This window comes from Penicillium argentinense, assembly GCF_028826775.1.
Source record: "Penicillium argentinense strain IBT 30761 chromosome Unknown utg000004l_segment0_segment0, whole genome shotgun sequence".
Lineage (NCBI taxonomy): Eukaryota > Fungi > Ascomycota > Eurotiomycetes > Eurotiales > Aspergillaceae > Penicillium > Penicillium argentinense.
In genome coordinates, this window is record NW_026622663.1 from 1,282,451 (window position 1) to 1,298,229 (window position 15,779).

The 15,779-nt window shown below is 52.1% G+C and overlaps 9 protein-coding genes across 9 annotated transcripts; 4 read left to right on the forward strand and 5 right to left on the reverse strand.

Moving 5' to 3' along the window:
* Positions 1–53: 53 nt before the first annotated feature.
* N7532_003422 (bifunctional aminopeptidase/epoxide hydrolase) lies at positions 54–2,538 on the forward strand (the record flags this gene model as incomplete). The annotated part of the gene is made up of 10 exons (XM_056615916.1): positions 54–473; positions 537–621; positions 707–929; positions 992–1,109; positions 1,166–1,285; positions 1,338–1,463; positions 1,522–1,535; positions 1,588–1,816; positions 1,869–2,356; positions 2,412–2,538. 10 exons carry the CDS (start codon positions 54–56, stop codon positions 2,536–2,538), a joined length of 1,950 nt encoding a protein of 649 aa, XP_056476273.1.
* A 241-nt stretch (positions 2,539–2,779) lies between these two features.
* Positions 2,780–3,820, reverse strand: N7532_003423 (uncharacterized protein; the record flags this gene model as incomplete). The annotated part of the gene is made up of 3 exons (XM_056615917.1): positions 2,780–3,276; positions 3,350–3,686; positions 3,752–3,820. The coding sequence occupies 3 exons, from the start codon at positions 3,818–3,820 to the stop codon at positions 2,780–2,782; spliced, it is 903 nt and encodes a 300-aa protein (XP_056476274.1).
* Positions 3,821–4,421: 601 nt separating this feature from the next.
* Positions 4,422–5,392, reverse strand: N7532_003424 (TIP41 family protein; the record flags this gene model as incomplete). Its single annotated transcript, XM_056615918.1, has 3 exons — positions 4,422–4,535; positions 4,608–4,998; positions 5,067–5,392. 3 exons carry the CDS (start codon positions 5,390–5,392, stop codon positions 4,422–4,424), a joined length of 831 nt encoding a protein of 276 aa, XP_056476275.1.
* A 355-nt stretch (positions 5,393–5,747) lies between these two features.
* On the forward strand, positions 5,748–7,037 carry N7532_003425 (aurora family serine/threonine-protein kinase; the record flags this gene model as incomplete). The annotated part of the gene is made up of 3 exons (XM_056615919.1): positions 5,748–5,840; positions 5,899–6,858; positions 6,912–7,037. 3 exons carry the CDS (start codon positions 5,748–5,750, stop codon positions 7,035–7,037), a joined length of 1,179 nt encoding a protein of 392 aa, XP_056476276.1.
* Positions 7,038–7,575: 538 nt separating this feature from the next.
* On the reverse strand, positions 7,576–8,180 carry N7532_003426 (mitochondrial inner membrane protease ATP23; the record flags this gene model as incomplete). Its single annotated transcript, XM_056615920.1, has 2 exons — positions 7,576–7,877; positions 7,952–8,180. 2 exons carry the CDS (start codon positions 8,178–8,180, stop codon positions 7,576–7,578), a joined length of 531 nt encoding a protein of 176 aa, XP_056476277.1.
* Positions 8,181–8,406: 226 nt separating this feature from the next.
* N7532_003427 (glutamate 5-kinase) lies at positions 8,407–9,978 on the forward strand (the record flags this gene model as incomplete). Its single annotated transcript, XM_056615921.1, has 5 exons — positions 8,407–8,443; positions 8,513–8,700; positions 8,780–8,890; positions 8,945–9,040; positions 9,109–9,978. 5 exons carry the CDS (start codon positions 8,407–8,409, stop codon positions 9,976–9,978), a joined length of 1,302 nt encoding a protein of 433 aa, XP_056476278.1.
* A 332-nt stretch (positions 9,979–10,310) lies between these two features.
* N7532_003428 (putative beta-1,6-glucan biosynthesis protein (Knh1)) lies at positions 10,311–11,394 on the reverse strand (the record flags this gene model as incomplete). Its single annotated transcript, XM_056615922.1, has 4 exons — positions 10,311–10,379; positions 10,442–10,970; positions 11,048–11,148; positions 11,215–11,394. 4 exons carry the CDS (start codon positions 11,392–11,394, stop codon positions 10,311–10,313), a joined length of 879 nt encoding a protein of 292 aa, XP_056476279.1.
* Positions 11,395–11,641: 247 nt separating this feature from the next.
* Positions 11,642–12,653, forward strand: N7532_003429 (signal recognition particle receptor subunit beta; the record flags this gene model as incomplete). Its single annotated transcript, XM_056615923.1, has 2 exons — positions 11,642–11,854; positions 11,913–12,653. 2 exons carry the CDS (start codon positions 11,642–11,644, stop codon positions 12,651–12,653), a joined length of 954 nt encoding a protein of 317 aa, XP_056476280.1.
* Positions 12,654–13,258: 605 nt separating this feature from the next.
* N7532_003430 (cystathionine beta-synthase CYS4) lies at positions 13,259–14,971 on the reverse strand (the record flags this gene model as incomplete). Its single annotated transcript, XM_056615924.1, has 3 exons — positions 13,259–13,846; positions 13,910–14,621; positions 14,712–14,971. The coding sequence occupies 3 exons, from the start codon at positions 14,969–14,971 to the stop codon at positions 13,259–13,261; spliced, it is 1,560 nt and encodes a 519-aa protein (XP_056476281.1).
* Positions 14,972–15,779: the final 808 nt, after the last annotated feature.

Consider the following 15,779-nt stretch of genomic DNA (forward strand, 5'->3'; position numbering starts at 1 on the left):
TGCCGGGAAACCCGAAAAAAAAAAAGACATCAAATCCCCATGGAAGCAGCCAGATGAATTCCCGCTGCTTCTCCCCCCCGCGCGTCTTCTCCCTCTTTTCCCGACCTTCCCAGTGTCTCGTCTCGGCCGCCCGTCCGAGTTATCTGCGTAGCATGGCCACCGCAGTCAACCCGCGTGATCCGAACACGCTTAGCAACTACAACAATTGGCGTTCGGCCCACATCACTGCCAACTTCGACATCCTGTTCGAGCAGAAGAAGCTCGTCGGAAATGTCGTGCATAGGTTCCGGTCCACTACCGAGGCCCAGTCCCGGGAAATCATCCTCGACACCAGCCATCTCGACATTGGCGAGGTCAAGGTGGATGGCCAGCCCTCAAAATGGGAGCTGCTGGCCCCGCTGGAACCCTTTGGCACCCCGCTCAAGATCAGCCTCGAGAAGGGCGTCAAGCTGAACGGAACCATCGAGGTGGACGTAGGTCTTCCAGTGGTACATTCCTGGTCGTCAAAGGGATGAACTAACCCCCGTCACCTGCAGATTGCCGTCAAGACCACGGAGAAATGCACCGCGCTGCAGTGGTTGACTCCCGCGCAAACCTCCAACAAGAAGCACCCGTACATGTGTGAGTCATGAGTTGAACATGGAATTCCGGGCCCTACGACCTACCGTAGCTGTCTCTATCTCATATACTCATACACGGACAATAGTTTCGCAATGCCAAGCCATCCATGCACGATCCATCTTCCCGTGCCAGGATACGCCCGATGTCAAGAGCACGATTGACTTCAACATCACCTCCCCGCTCCCCGTCAAGACGAGTGGTTTGCCTGTTCGGGACTCCTCGGCTCCGGCGGCCCAGTCTGGTAACCAGCTGTATCGATTCCACCAGTCGGTGCCGATTCCGAGCTACCTCTTTGCTATTGCCAGTGGGTATGACGGGAGACCGAAACCCTCTGTATGATAGCAGTTACTGATTTTTTTCTTCCTTCTAGAGATGTCTCCGATGCTCCAATTGGCCCTCGCAGTGTCGTGGCCACGAGCCCGGACAAGCTGGCTGAATGCAAGTGGGAACTTGAGGCAGACACCGAGAACTTTATCAACACTATCGAGGTATGTCAAGTACTTGCCACGGAAACTTTTGGTCTTCAACCCTAACTCAAGTGCAGAAAATCGTCTACCCCTACGTCTGGGGTGAGTACAATGTCTTGATTCTGCCTCCCAGCTTCCCTTACGGTGGAATGGAGAATCCCATTTTCACCTTTGCGACTCCCAGCATTATTTCCAAGGTATGGGTTCCTGTATCGACAGTTGTTCTCGAAAGCTGACCAATTGGACTAGGACCGTGAAAACGTGGATGTGATTGCGCACGAGCTAGCCCACAGTTGGAGCGGTAATTTGGTGACCAACGCCTCGTGGGAGCACTTCTGGCTGAACGAAGGCTGGACTGTGTACCTAGAGAGACGGGTACGTACTTGCCGCAGATGATTGATTGATTCATGTTGACTAACCCGTCCGATTTTAGATCCTGGCAGCTATGTATGTGTCCAGGTCATCCCTTTCGTCGCGTAGGGTCTGCTAACTTTTGCAGTCATGGCGAGGCCTACCGCCACTTCTCGGCCATAATCGGCTGGAAGGCTCTTACTGACTCCGTCGAGCACTTCGGCCATGACCACGAGTTCACCAAACTTGTGACCGATCTGAAGGGCAAGGATCCAGATGATGCCTTCTCGAGCATCCCCTATGAGAAGGGCTTCAACTTCCTATTCTATCTTGAGAACCTTGTTGGAAAGCCCAAGTTTGACAAGTTCATCCCTCACGTTCGTCGACCCATCACTCGACTTGGCAAACCCTGACTAACCTCGATTGTAGTACTTTACCACTTTCAAATGCAAGTCTCTGGACTCGTATGAGTTCAAGGCAACCATCCTAGACTACTTTAAATCAGACGCAGAAGCATCTAAGCTGCTGAACGAGCTGGATTGGGACAAGTGGTTCTACGCCCCGGGCTTACCCCCTAAGCCACAGTTTGATACTTCGCTCGTGGATGTCGTCTATGCCCTTGCCAAGCAATGGCAGACTCTGCCCGAGTCTTCTTTCAAGCCCCAGGCAAGCGATCTTGAGGGTTTGACTGCAAACCAAATCGTGGTCTTCCTGGAGCAGATTCTGCGTTGGGAACAGCCACTTCGCCCTGAGCTTTCGAAACTCATGGGCGATGTTTACGGTCTATCAAAGAGTGAGAACATTGAGGTGGCTAACCTGTATTTCCAAGTTGGCATGAAAGCCGGCGATGAGAGCGTCATTGAACCTACCGCGGAACTGCTGGGCCGCATTGGCAGAATGAAGTTTGTGCGACCTTTGTAAGTAACTCACCTCCCGCGGCTCTTCGACTGGAAAACTAACACAATCTCGCAGGTACCGCAATCTTCAGAAGATAAACCGCCCTGTCGCGCTGGAAACCTTCGAGAAGTACAAAGACTTCTACCACCCCATCTGCCGGGCCATGGTCGAGAAAGACCTTTTTGGCAAGAAGGAGAACTGAATTTAAACAGAATGTCAGCAATACAAAATGCTGGAAGAAAAGAAAAAAAGGATATTCAACAGAGCTTTGCCAAGTAGATTACTGTACATGATTACCTCGTAGATAACGGGGTCTGAAAACGGGCCCCCGTACACATAATAAAGCAATTGAAGGAAGAGAAGTGAGGTTCAGAAGCGAGGTTTCCAAGCAATGCGCGCCAAATTAGACAGCAGCTCAGTTACTCGCCTCGGCCATCTTCTTGTCAAGAGGGGGAATACCCGAAGACTCCGGACTCGGAGCCTTGCTCACCTCCCTGAGTCAGGGCAAAGGCCAAATCAGCTTCATCCATCTTCGAGAGCTCAGAAAGGACACGGCGCATGTACGCCACGACCCAGGCGACCTTGGTCCAGTCTATCTCCCTCCCGTCAGGGCCTGTAGGACTCGCCTTCCACAAATTCCTCCAGACAGCAGCGCCCAGCACCGCATCACCTTTAACCAGACCCTCGTCGTAGGCGGCGATGATTCCACGCCATTGGATGAACAGATCTTTGAGATACTTGTTCCGAATGCCCCGACTCCCCAGATCATGTAGCGTGTCCATGCGGTGTTCGGCATTGTGGGAGAAGTGGTCGATGAGGTGGCGAGAGTAGGTCTGGACACTATCACGGGTGGGGAGAGCGCGGAGTCGGACGGTAAGAAGGTACATGTGGAGGAAAGTAATTTGAGACCAGGTCGAGAAAGTAGGTGCCAGGCCGAGTTCTAAAATAATAAAGATTAGCCTCGTCAGGAACCAAAACCGCCGCTCCGGAGGCACGGGGCAAGGACCACGAACCTTTATACCACCAGCTATCTCCAACCCCAATATGTTCTCCGGTTTCGGTGGTCGGGACCTCGACGCCCTTCTGGCCAGCCTGAGGAATTGTATAATCGCCCTGCTTGGAGCAGGCCTCAAAAATCTTCTGGGTCATACCGTACGCGACATAAGTCTCAGCGGCAGCTCCGGGCGACGAAGCACTCCTAGCTAGACGAGAGACGGCCGATCCCTTTGAGTATGACCTAGTGGAAGGAATTGATAATTGGAAAACTGTAGAGGGTGTCTTTGGGCTGCCATTTTGGCGAATGGCAGTCCATGATGCTGTCGAGACCGTTGCCCGGTGGCTGAAGGGCTGCTGCGAAGATAGATCGGTTAGTTCCAAGAGCCTGGGTGCAATGCACTGCATGATGTATATCATACCGGAAGGCTTTTAATTTGCGACGCGCGGATTTCGCGCGCGCATAATGTTGTCAATCGTGTGGTAGGCATTTTGCTGTGGCGTTGGTTATTGTCCTGTTGCGATTGGCGATCTTTTTTGGATCCGATATTTGGCGGGTGTTTGCACTGTTTGTCTCTTCTAACGTGCTCAATTCTATGGAGTTTAATTTTGAGCTGTCTTGTTTCGCTCTGGTTGGACAAGTTTTTTAGTTTGCCTTGGTTCATGAGTAATATGGAATGTTTACCCTGTTAATGCTAGAAAGGGCACATTGCGGAATTTACGACCCAAGGTGCAGTAGTGTACAAGGTCAAATCCCATGAGAACTCCAAGCCCCTGTATGTGATGAACTAGTGTTGAGTGCCAAAAGGACGTTCAATTCAATGATATATTTCTATATTGATTGGTAAAGGGTATTCTGAATGTTCATTCAATCGATATTTCTGAGCACCCTACCTGTGAAACCGATACTATTCATATTCATCTATTCGTGAAGCGCTTCCATCCGTCAAAAATCGAGATTAAGACACCATCACCTGTTTTGGCTTTCAATGCCACACAGAGATGACAATGTTTTCTTTGGTAGGGCGGATGTTCATGTATGACCAACAACACTGCGGGGAGCGCATACCAAGTCGTGTCAAAAATCACGTTTCAATTATCGAGCACAACTCGTTCAGAGCGTTTGTCTATGAGAGGCAGCAGCTCAGACAGCCGGTTGGCATCTCTCATTAGGGCTGGAATATCATCCCGAGTACCCGCGAGCATCTAAACCAGAAAGTGCAACAGTCAATATTCTGTTATTGGAGATTGGATGTTAGTTGAGTCGGGTCTACATACCTGTCTAACCTTCTCGTATTCGCACTCCTTCGACTGATATTCCCGGATCACCTCGCGATTTTCGAAATCGATATAAACCCGGGTGTCCCGAAGGCGAATCAAGACATGATCTAGTCTCATGAAGAATCTAGTCAGGAGGAGAAGTCGCTCTGGCATCACTCGGATTTTGCAAGACAGCATTGCAATTCCATTGTCGGCCAACTCATCCTCGTAGAGGACGACCTCATCAAAGAATAGAATCGGGTCGGGGCGTTTCAAGAGTTCGATGGGAATCTGCTTCGTTGTTTCCTCGAAGGGTCGTGCATTCGAACTGAGGGTACCTTTGTAGTCGGTACTGTATGACCAGTCAAATGGCTTGACGACTTCTTTAATCCCATCATGGGCTTTCTCCCTGTATTGAAAAAGCAAGTTAGTATGTCAACACTTTATAGTCATGATTGCTAGCACAGTCTGTCTCACCTGCTTTGCTGCCACTCCTTAGAATATGCTACCTGGAGCATTGACTGGCCCGTCTTGTCCACCAAATCCAGAGCGTCAAACGCATTGAAGTTAATTCCCCAGCCAGTGGTTGGATGTTCGATGGTAACGTAGTTATCGCCGAAAATCATCTCTGGGGGCGCAATGCCCAGATTTTTGGTCATTTCCTCAATGGGCTCGGCCTTGAGGATGGGTAGCTTTTGTGTCGAGATTCGGAAACCACCGACCGAGATCTGTTGCGGCTTCTTGGCCTCTGGAGAAACCGTCGCATGGTCTCTAGGCGGCGCGACTGTTGTTCTGGGATCCATCGGGCAAGTCAGACCATGTCGTCATGGAGAAAGAGATGCCAACCAAATGGTGGAGCTAGAGCTATCGGCGATTAGCCCCGCGGGCCAAGCGCGGCGGACGGAGAAAGAGGCGGGCCGATGGTGTTGCCGTGGTGACGGGCTGACCACCGGTATCCAAACACTTGGGCCCGTTCCTCAGTTCTCGTCCTCAATTTCCCCAACTTCTATCGACAACTCCGCACACTTCGCCAACTGATCATGATTGCACGGGCTTGAATCAATCCACTCGACATTCAACCTGATTTCTCCCGTCCCTTTGCTTCTTTCCTCCCATCCTTCCCCCCTTTGCTTTCCTGTTTCCTACTCCCTCTAAACAATGGCGACCAAGACGCTGGAGGCTCGATTCGAGCACCTGTCCGTCAAGGATGAAAGGGAAAATGGCTCGAACCGCGCTTACGGCAAACAAAAGGTAAAGGAATCATCATACGTCGCGCTCCGGATATCTCAGCTGACGCGATACTCTCAAGGGTTCTATCTCGACGGCCGCCTCGATGTCGGGACTTGGTGCCAGCCAAAGCAATTCAAACCGCGCCCACTTGCTTAAGCTAGCCCTTCAAAACACCAATGACAACAAGGTTAATGCGATGAATGTCCCTGCCCCTGCTTCCCCCGGCAAGGGAGCTCAGGGTGCAGTGGTCACCCGCAACACCGACGAAAATGGGGAACAGCGCAACTCTACTTCGATGTATGAGCAGCCTGCCGAGCCCAAGCAGCTACACCTTGGAATGTTCGAGATCGGCAAGCCCTTGGGCAAAGGCAAGTTCGGTCGCGTTTACCTTGCTAAGGAGCGGTCTTCTGGCTTTGTCTGTGCTCTCAAGGTGTTGCACAAATCAGAACTGCAGCAAGGTGGCGTCCAGAAACAGGTTCGTCGTGAGATAGAGATCCAGAGTAACCTTCGACACCCGAACGTTCTCAGACTCTACGGCCACTTCCACGACAGCAAGCGCATCTTCTTGATCCTGGAGTTCGCGGGTCGCGGTGAGCTCTACAAGCATCTCCGGAAGGAGCACCGATTTCCCGAGTGGAAGGCTGCCCAGTATATCGCTCAAATGGCCGCAGCTCTCAAGTATCTGCACAAGAAACATGTCATGCATCGCGACATCAAGCCTGAGAACATCCTTGTCGGTATCCATGGTGAGATCAAGATCAGTGACTTTGGCTGGAGTGTACACGCTCCCAACAACCGCCGGCAAACGATGTGCGGGACACTCGACTACCTGCCCCCGGAGATGTTGGTTCGTGGCGCCAATGAGAATTACTACAGTGAGAAGGTTGATTTGTGGAGTCTGGGTGTCCTGGCTTATGAGTTCCTGGTTGGCGAGGCACCTTTCGAGGACACTCCTGTGATGACACAGCGACGTATTACTCGGGCAGATATGTCAGTGCCGTCCTTCGTCAGCGCAGAGGCTAAGGACCTCATCAAGCGGGTAAGTTTCAGCTGTGTTTATCCCCATTCAGAACCGGCATTAACTTGGTATAGCTGCTTGTTCTCGATCCCGAGAAGCGTATCCCTCTGGACGATATCCAGCGTCACCCTTGGATCCTCAAGCATTGCGTCAAGGATGCGAAGCGGAGCTCGGGCTCTTCCAAGGATGGCAAGACCTAATTGTTTACGCATGAAATCTTGGAGTTTTTACGGTTTCTTTTCATTCGGTCCACGGGATGGTCATGTGGAGTTTGTGGTGTTCAGCGTTGTGCATTTTCGGAGTTTTCTATTGGAGTATAGGGTAGCCGTAGAAGGCACCTGCGATCTGGGAAATGTGTTCTTAATTTTGATCTCCCATACGGTGCCAATGAAATATGGTACATTCGCAAGAACAGTTCTATTGTACAGAAGAGGGGATGGGAGGTATAATAACTAGGTGTAATCGTATCCGGGGAGAAGAAAAGGCTCGGTATCATCGGTAAATCTCGTCGAATGGTCTTGTGTCTCGGAAACAGCTGTTCCAGACCTCGTTGACCACCTGGGTTGCATGGGCCTCGTCCCTGCAAGTAGGACGTGCTCTCACCGAAAGGATAGCCCTCCGTCGGACACACTCTTGGTGCTGTTGAGTCAATTTCCATTGACCTCGGCGAAAGAACTCCCGCGACCACCTGCATTCTCCGCTAAGGGAACTCGCTCGGATCTGAGACGGGTGAGCTGGTTAAGTCCAGGCATTCTTGGGTGAGAAACAATCTAAGCATACCTCTGTACAGGCCGCGTGGCGCAGATTATCGGTCCAATTGACTTTGAAGCGCAGATGGTCGTACGCGTGAACCATCTCGTGAGCCATTGTATCCTCCAGATGTCCCTGATCTTTCATCTCGTTGGCGCAAATCAAAATACCATATTCTGGATCAAAGCCGCCGGCCTTTCGGTTTGTGCAGCGACGACAGTAGATGTTGTGGCTATGGAGATCGCCTCCAAGTTGCTTGATATTATCACTGAGGAAGCGGATGACGGGACCTTTGCGGAGATATTTCTGTCAGCTAGCTGGATTCCAGCTCAATTTATGCGAAAATTAACGGAGTATAACATACTGTATTGAAGTAGGAAATCACGCTGCTCATCACAGCGCTTGCAATCGGCAGCTTCATTCCGAATATCGCGCGCAACCCGGAACTGCTCGATGCCCTCCGCGGACATTTTTCCCGTCAGGATGGAGTACATATTGCGGAACTGCGTCCACGTATCATCTCCCGGCTCGAAGCCGGTATCCTTGTTTCCATTTGAGGGTGCAGCCGCACCGGACGACTGAGGATCGGACATTTTGGCTCGCTGAACTGGTAGCAGCGCGCCGTCCGAAACGAAGAATCTCCGGAGGGCGGAGACACTCGGCAGAACCCGCGGAGTTTCCTCCGATTGCGAACGGTTCGTCAAATCTCAACAAACGCGCAGACATTGGGCGACATACGGCAGATCGGGTTTTGATCTTTTGAAGCGTGACGCGGAGGCTCTATTTCTTACTGTTTTGAATTGACCGCGCCTGTGCAACATGGCGGCCTCGGGGCTGACGATTGTGATCAAACTCGGTGCGGGGATACATATCCGCCAATGACTCCGATGCCGCATCGATGGAACTAACGCCAGGTTTCTTGCAGGGACAAGTTCGATTGTCGACGAGAAGACACATGAGCCCATCCTGTCTATCCTGACTTTGATTGTCGAAACGGTCGCAAAGCTGCGCAAAGATGGCCACAGAGTTGTGCTGGTCTCATCAGGTGCGGTGGGGGTTGGCTTGCGCAGGATGGATGTGGACGAAAGACCGACCTATCTACCCCGGATACAGGTGAGATCCTACGAGTGGCCTTGTAGTAACATGCGCCAAAATATGTGGGACTGTAAAGGTGCTGACGTGAAATATATAGGCACTTGCTGCCGTCGGCCAGTGCCGACTCATGAGTCTATGGGACAACCTATTCTCGCATCTCAATGTCCCTGTTGCTCAGATTCTCTTGACGAGGAATGACATTGCAGACGTATGTGGTTGTATCAATGCTGTGCTATCCCTCAGTGCCTAACCCAGACTACAGAAAACCCAATATTTCAACGCGCAAAATACTTTCGAGCAACTATTTGACATGGGGGTGATCCCGATTGTCAACGAAAACGATACCCTCGCTGTTTCTGTACGAATACGAACAAATCACCCTATAACACAAGTTGCCGGGCAAACGCTCTAACAGACTGTCACTAGGAAATCAAATTTGGCGATAACGATACCCTCTCAGCGATAGCTGCGGCCACCGTCAAGGCCGATTACTTGTTCCTAATGACCGACGTCGACTGCCTCTACACTGCGAATCCACGCACGAACCCTGATGCCGAACCTATCGAAGTTGTATCGGACATCTCATCACTGGAGGCCGATGTATCATCGGCTGGTTCTTCCCTAGGAACCGGCGGTATGAGCACCAAGATCGTGGCTGCGAAACTGGGTACTAGTGCTGGTGTGACCACGGTCATTACCAAGAGCTCCAAGCCTGGAAATGTTCACGAGATTGTGAAATACCTCCAAGCCCTCCAAGCGAACTCTGCCCAGTCGGAAAGCGGGGACGAACGTCGGGAAATACCTGCAGCACCTTTGCACACTCGCTTCCTGCCTTCCGAAACCCCGATTCAATCTCGGACTTTCTGGCTCCTTCACGGACTCCAACCACATGGTACCATTTACATCGACCCTGGGGCATACGCGGCCTTGAAGAACAAGGCCAGTCTTCTTCCAGCCGGTGTTCTTGCAGTCGAAGGGCACTTCGGCCACCAGGAAGCCGTGCGATTAGTCGTTGTGGAACGACCTGATCCCGATGCTCTGAACGGGGACTTCGTTCACCATAGCCAGGAGCCCAAGGAAGTTGGACGCGCTCTTGTGAACTACGGCAGCCTTGAAATCGATCATATCAAGGGCCACCGCAGCACGCAAATTGAGGAGTTGCTGGGCTACGTCGAGGGCGACTATGTCGCCTTGCACGAGAATATTTCGTTCCACCCCGAAGACCGCCACAGCCACCCAGTGACACCGGCTCTGACACCGGCACTTGAAGAATGGAAATCACCTAAGTCTCCTTAGTGATTCTTTCGTGTCCCTTTACGAATGATGACATGGACGAATGTGACATGGAAACAGTTGGGATTGCAAATATGCATGAATGTGGCCAGTGTTCTCATCAAACGACTGTGCCAGGAACTGAAGGTAGAAATTTAGAGGGAAGAACTATAGTCGAAATCCTCGTCGTGGCTAAGTCTGAAGTGATACCAGCCAGAGGAGACACGCATGAAGACGAATAGCCGCTAGCATACATTGAGCTCAACCTCAAGTACAGCAGTATATAGGAAACATTGATAAAAAAAGGAAAGAAAGAAATATCCGGGCAGAAAGTCTCGACCGAAAGGACTGCGAAATTAGTCCTTCCAACGCTCCAACCATCGTTGCATCCGCTTATCTAGAGTGGGAGCTGGCGCAGGTGCGGCCTTGAAAGACAAATAGAATTAGCCACGGGGGAAATAGAGGGCGAATCAGAGATAGAACGTACTGTATTCTCGATGCTGTGTGTTGTGAACGTGAGATACGCAGTATCCGTATATTGAACAGTTGGTGCCGGCATGTAGGTTGTCGCAATGGAGAATGGGAAAGGAGGGTATTGAGGAGTCGGTGATCCGGGAGCAATAGTCGTACCGGCCATCTTTGGCATAGGCGCGTATTTGGTCGGGCCTGTCTGTTCTCCATAGGGGATATTGTGGGCATCAACCGCAAGACGTTTGCGAAGTTCAAAATGGTCGTCATAATCGGATGGGTTGGTTGGGGTTGGGAATTGCAAGGCAGGCTGAGTTGGTTCCTCATGAATATCGTTGTTCAAAGCCGAGCTATTGAAGCTTGGGGTGTCTTCGACTGGCTCTAGGGGCTGAGTCTCGTCCACTAGGCCCATGAGCGGAATAGGCTTCATCGATTTGATGGCTTTGGACACCTTGTTGGAAAAAGAGCCTTTCATGTTGGTCAAGGTAAAGTGAGATGTGAACCCAAACCATTGTTCTTTCTGATCCGCTGGAATGACCTTGAGGAAGCTTCACCAGGAAGAGTTTAGAGTTAGTGAGGAGCCCCCCCCCCCTGCTGGTGTTTGCGAAAGAAGAATTATACATACTATGCATTAAGATCATTTCCTCCCACAGTACGGTCGACTCGGAATGACAGCCAGTCGCCAGGTGCCACAGCACCATCATTGATCACTCGTTCGAGGGATTCCTGTATACTTCCTGATTAGCTCGGATTGGTCCATGAAATTGGGATGAAAACTCAAGTTCTGCTCACATAGGATCCTGTCGACTCATCACCAGCACACAGGTAAAAGTCGTAGCGCCCAGCTGTTTGGCCATCAGATGCCCAAACAAGATTCACGGCATCCTGACCGTCAAAGGTCAACCCGCTGAGGGTTTGTGCCGGTGTCAGCACCAACAAGGCGAACAGAGCAGACAATCGATCGAACCGCATGCTGGAGTTGTCGAGAGAAATGGACCAACAGCCCTGAGCAAAAAGGACCAAGGGAGGACCGTCGCCCCTTGGCGGGTGGTATGTGTATCCCTCATTCCAGACAGGAACAACCCTAGGAAGGATCCCAATGACATGCAAGTGATGTGCAGCGCTAAGATAACACGAGTGGCCCGTGCTATCGCGGCCGGCAACTGAATGTGTTGTCTCGACGGAAACTCTCCTTTACCCTCCCCGAGATCAGCCCACCATGTCAAGCCAGGCCAGCTGGAACTCGTTTACCGGCATCCTCACATTCCTCTTTGAGGGGAGTCTGAGTGCCATTGCCGTTGCGATCCTGATTACTTTCGGCGTTCCGGTTCTGCTGCATATCATCTTCTTCCGGAGCGTAGTGTCCCCGCCGTCTAGCAACTTCCTCTTGCTGGGACCTAGCGGAGCTGGCAAGACAGCTTTCACCACTCTAGTACGCTGCAGCCACCGTGTCTCTGCCGGGGGAAATTAATGTGCTAACTACGATACAGCTCGAGGCTAAATCTTCGCCGGCCTCTAAAACGTCGCACTCGACCCATACATCGCAAACGTCGACACTTGTCTCTGTCAGCCTACCGCCAACTGTACCGACAGCTTCAAACCGCTTTAGATCCGTTAACGATCCATCCCTGAAGGAGGCTGCGCGGAACCCGATCAGATACCGCCTGCGGGACACTCCCGGCCATGGCAAACTCCGCGTGTCCCAGGGACTCTCGGAGCTGCAGTCGATGTCTCAATCCAAGGATGTCAAGATGAAGCTCCGTGGTGTGCTGTTCATGGTTGACACGGCCGCATTGGTGGACGAGACTACGCTCCGCGACGCTGCGACTTACCTGCATGATGTCCTCCTGGTCCTTCAGAAACGCGCTCTCGGCAAGGGCAAGTCGTCCACCAAGAGAGATACCGAGATTCCTGTCTTAGTCGCCGGTAACAAGCAAGATCTGTTTACTGCTCTGCCTCCCGGATCTGTGCGGGAGAAGCTGGAGGCCGAGATTGATCGTATTCGGAAGTCCAAGACGAAGGGACTGATGGATGCGAGCATGGACTCGGAAGTGGACGGCGAAGAGGAGGTTTTGGGTGACGATGATGCGCAGGGTGTCTTCAGCTTCAAGTTGCTTGAAGAGGTCGGCATCAAGGTTGATGTTATTGGTGGCGCCGTGAAGGGCGATCAAGAAGAAGAGATCGGTTCCGGTGTGCGTCGCTGGGAGGAGTGGATCGGCATGTGCCTATAAAGGCATTTGCTGTCAATGAACACATTCTTGAATGTATTCTCATAAAAGTCCTCATCATTCTGTCAATATGCAAGCGGGTCCGGTTTACTATTACATATTAGGACATGTCGATGTATAGCTCTCTCAACAAACCTGGTATTACATACGCGATTGCCTAGTCTCAAGAATTTGAAGGTGCGCATTTCGACGAGTCGATAAATACCCCCTGCTTGAGTAGATACACTCACTACCTTAGGGTCTTTGTACTGTGTGTTCTGCTCTTACTACAAAAAGGCCGTGGAAGCGGATGCTAGATGGACCAAACACTTAGTCCTACTCAAGTGTACGATTTGTTCAACACTTCAAATCTTGCCCATGTCTATACAGATGTATTGATGGGTGTCTATGGAGGTTATTATATATAGGTCCAAAACCGTAGCATCACACAATCTATCAGAAGTTCCATGTGTTGAAACCGATCGGAGCCCCGAAATGTGAAAAACGCCAGTCCCTGAAAAGAAAAGAAAAAATCACGAATCATCATTTAACAAGGAATGTTGAAACTCCGCTCGAGAGAGTAGTCTTACTCCTCGGAATGCAGGTTACTCGGATACATCGTAGCACATTTAGGCACCGTTGGTCTTCCCGTGGTGCAGCATCCAGGTGAGCAGATCCACCTTAGTCACAATAGCCAGGGGCTTCATAGAACCACTCTCGTCTTTCTCGGTGACAACAGCAGCACTGTTCCACTCGAAAAAGCGGTTCAGCACGTTCAACGGGGTCTCCATGGTGATTTCCATAAACTGGCGGCGCTTCTGGCGAGGCGCCTGAGCGGGGGTGGCTCCAAGGTCACGGGGGTCGGTCACGACCTCGGGAATCTTGGAGAAGTCGAACATGACATCGGAAACGGGGCTCTTGCCCGTGGCACGACCATGCGTCATTCGGCTGAGAACATTACCCAGGGTGACCAGACCGACGAGCTTGCGGCCGGAGGGAGCGAGAACGGGGAGTTGATCGAAGCCCTTCTCACGCATAATCTCGATGGCTCCCTCGCAGGCGAAGTTGGCGGTAACTGTGGTGATGGGCTTCAGACGCAGAGCGCTAACCTTCGCGCCAGCCAAGGGGTCTTTGGAAGCAGGCTGCTGAGCCTGCTCGGACTCGGCGAGGGGCGAGACCAGGAGATCGTTGGCAGCGAGCCAATCATCATCGGCAAACTAGACAATTCATTAGTCAAAACTGGCAAATATGAAACAGACTAGCATCGATATTTATCTTACCTTGGTGAGGTAGCTGCGTATGCTGTCCGGCAGAACGACGACGACCACATCGTCCTTGGAGAACTTGCGCTCCTCGTTGGCCTTGACCAGAGCAGCAATAGCACTGCCACTGCTGCCGCCCACAAGGAGACCCTCCTCGGCAATGAGGCGGCGGGAGTACTGGAAAGACTCCTTATCACCGGTCTTGTACCAGCGGTCCACGGCCTTCTGGTCCAGGACCTCGGGAATGAAATCATAACCGATACCCTCGACCTTGTAGGGCTCATTGACATGAGCCTCGTTCAGCGAAGCGGGCAAGGCCAAGATGGATCCATGGGGATCGGCGGCGATCACATCGACATTGGGGTTGTGCTTCTTGAGACCGCGGGCGATACCTGTGATGGTGCCACCGGTTCCGGCACCGGCGACGATAGCCTTGATTTCACCCTTTGTCTGGGTCCAGATCTCCTCCGCGGTGCCAAACTCGTGAGCATTGGGGTTGTTTTCGTTGCCGTACTGGTCCAGAATATGCGCGTTGGGGAGCTCCTTCTGAAGGCGCTTGGCCACACCGATGTGAGACTCGGGGGAATCGTAGGCCGCTTCGTTGGGGGTTCGAATGATGGTTGCGTTTAAGGCGCGCAGAACGGACACCTTCTCTGCAGACATTTTCTCGGGGAGAGTGATGATGGTCTTGTAGCCCTTGACGGCGCCGACTAGCGCGAGACCAATACCACTATTTGTCAAACATAAATAGATTAGCGCGGGAGTCCAAAAAAAAAAGATCAGACAACGGAAAAGGAGGGTAAAAAGGGTAAAAACGAACGTGTTACCGCTGGTTGGCTCAATCAGGGTGTCGCCGGGCTTGATGCGACCGGATCGCTCAGCCTCTTCGATCATGCGCAAGGCAATGCGATCCTTGACACTACCGCCGGCATTGAAGTATTCCAGCTTCGCATAGACGGTGGCATCGATACCCAGGCTGCGAGGCAGGCGATTCAGTCGCACGAGAGGAGTGTTTCCAATGTGCTGGGTGATAGTATCCAGCGCCATCGGCGGGATAGCAGGCTTAGTCGTCGACGCCATGGCTCAGAGTTATAGATGTGGTGGGAGGAAGAAGGGGAAGAATTCGCCATTTTTTGGCTTCCAAGGTGATCACCCCGCCCGACGATAGCCGCCGGTGGACCCGTCGCAGGCATCACCATTGCGGAAAGCATCAAAAAACACGCTCTCGCCCCTTCGACTTCTTCATATCTGTCGCTACCCGGACGACATATATGTTCCGCCTCCAACTGCCCGCGAGACTAATGGGCTTTGGCCCTACAGTGCCATATTACGCCCTTGAGTCATTATGGGTCCCACCCGGCCGTTTGGTTGGATTGTCCTTCAGACGAATGCAGCGCGACACGACATGATCGAAGCACAAGCATCAAGCAATGACTGAGATGGAAGCATTGCACAGCGCCACCGAGCAGAATACACCCGACTAATTAACCCCCGATTGACTTTGATAGCTCGGCCGCGCCGTCGATCGCGGTCGGGGCCAGAGGCGTCCATTTTGGTGTGGCCGTGTGGCCGTGTGGCTGTGCCAGATGCCATTCCCCACTGCCTGCGCGGTTTCATCCCTGATGTGCTGGGTGCCGAGATGACAAGAAGATGCTGAAAATGCCATTTCCCGGGGTCTCTTGCGATTGATCGGTCAAAGAAACGCCGCCACAAATGCAACGGGGAAGGCCGTAGTATGCCCAACCACAACACCGGCCTAGATGAGCAGGATATGATCAACGCGCTGCGATTCGCGATGCATATCATGGATCGCGAGCGCCAAGACCTCCTGGCTCCTCCAGCTCCAGTCGCGTCGCTTTGCTCCGGGCATGATTGGTTCTGTTGGCTT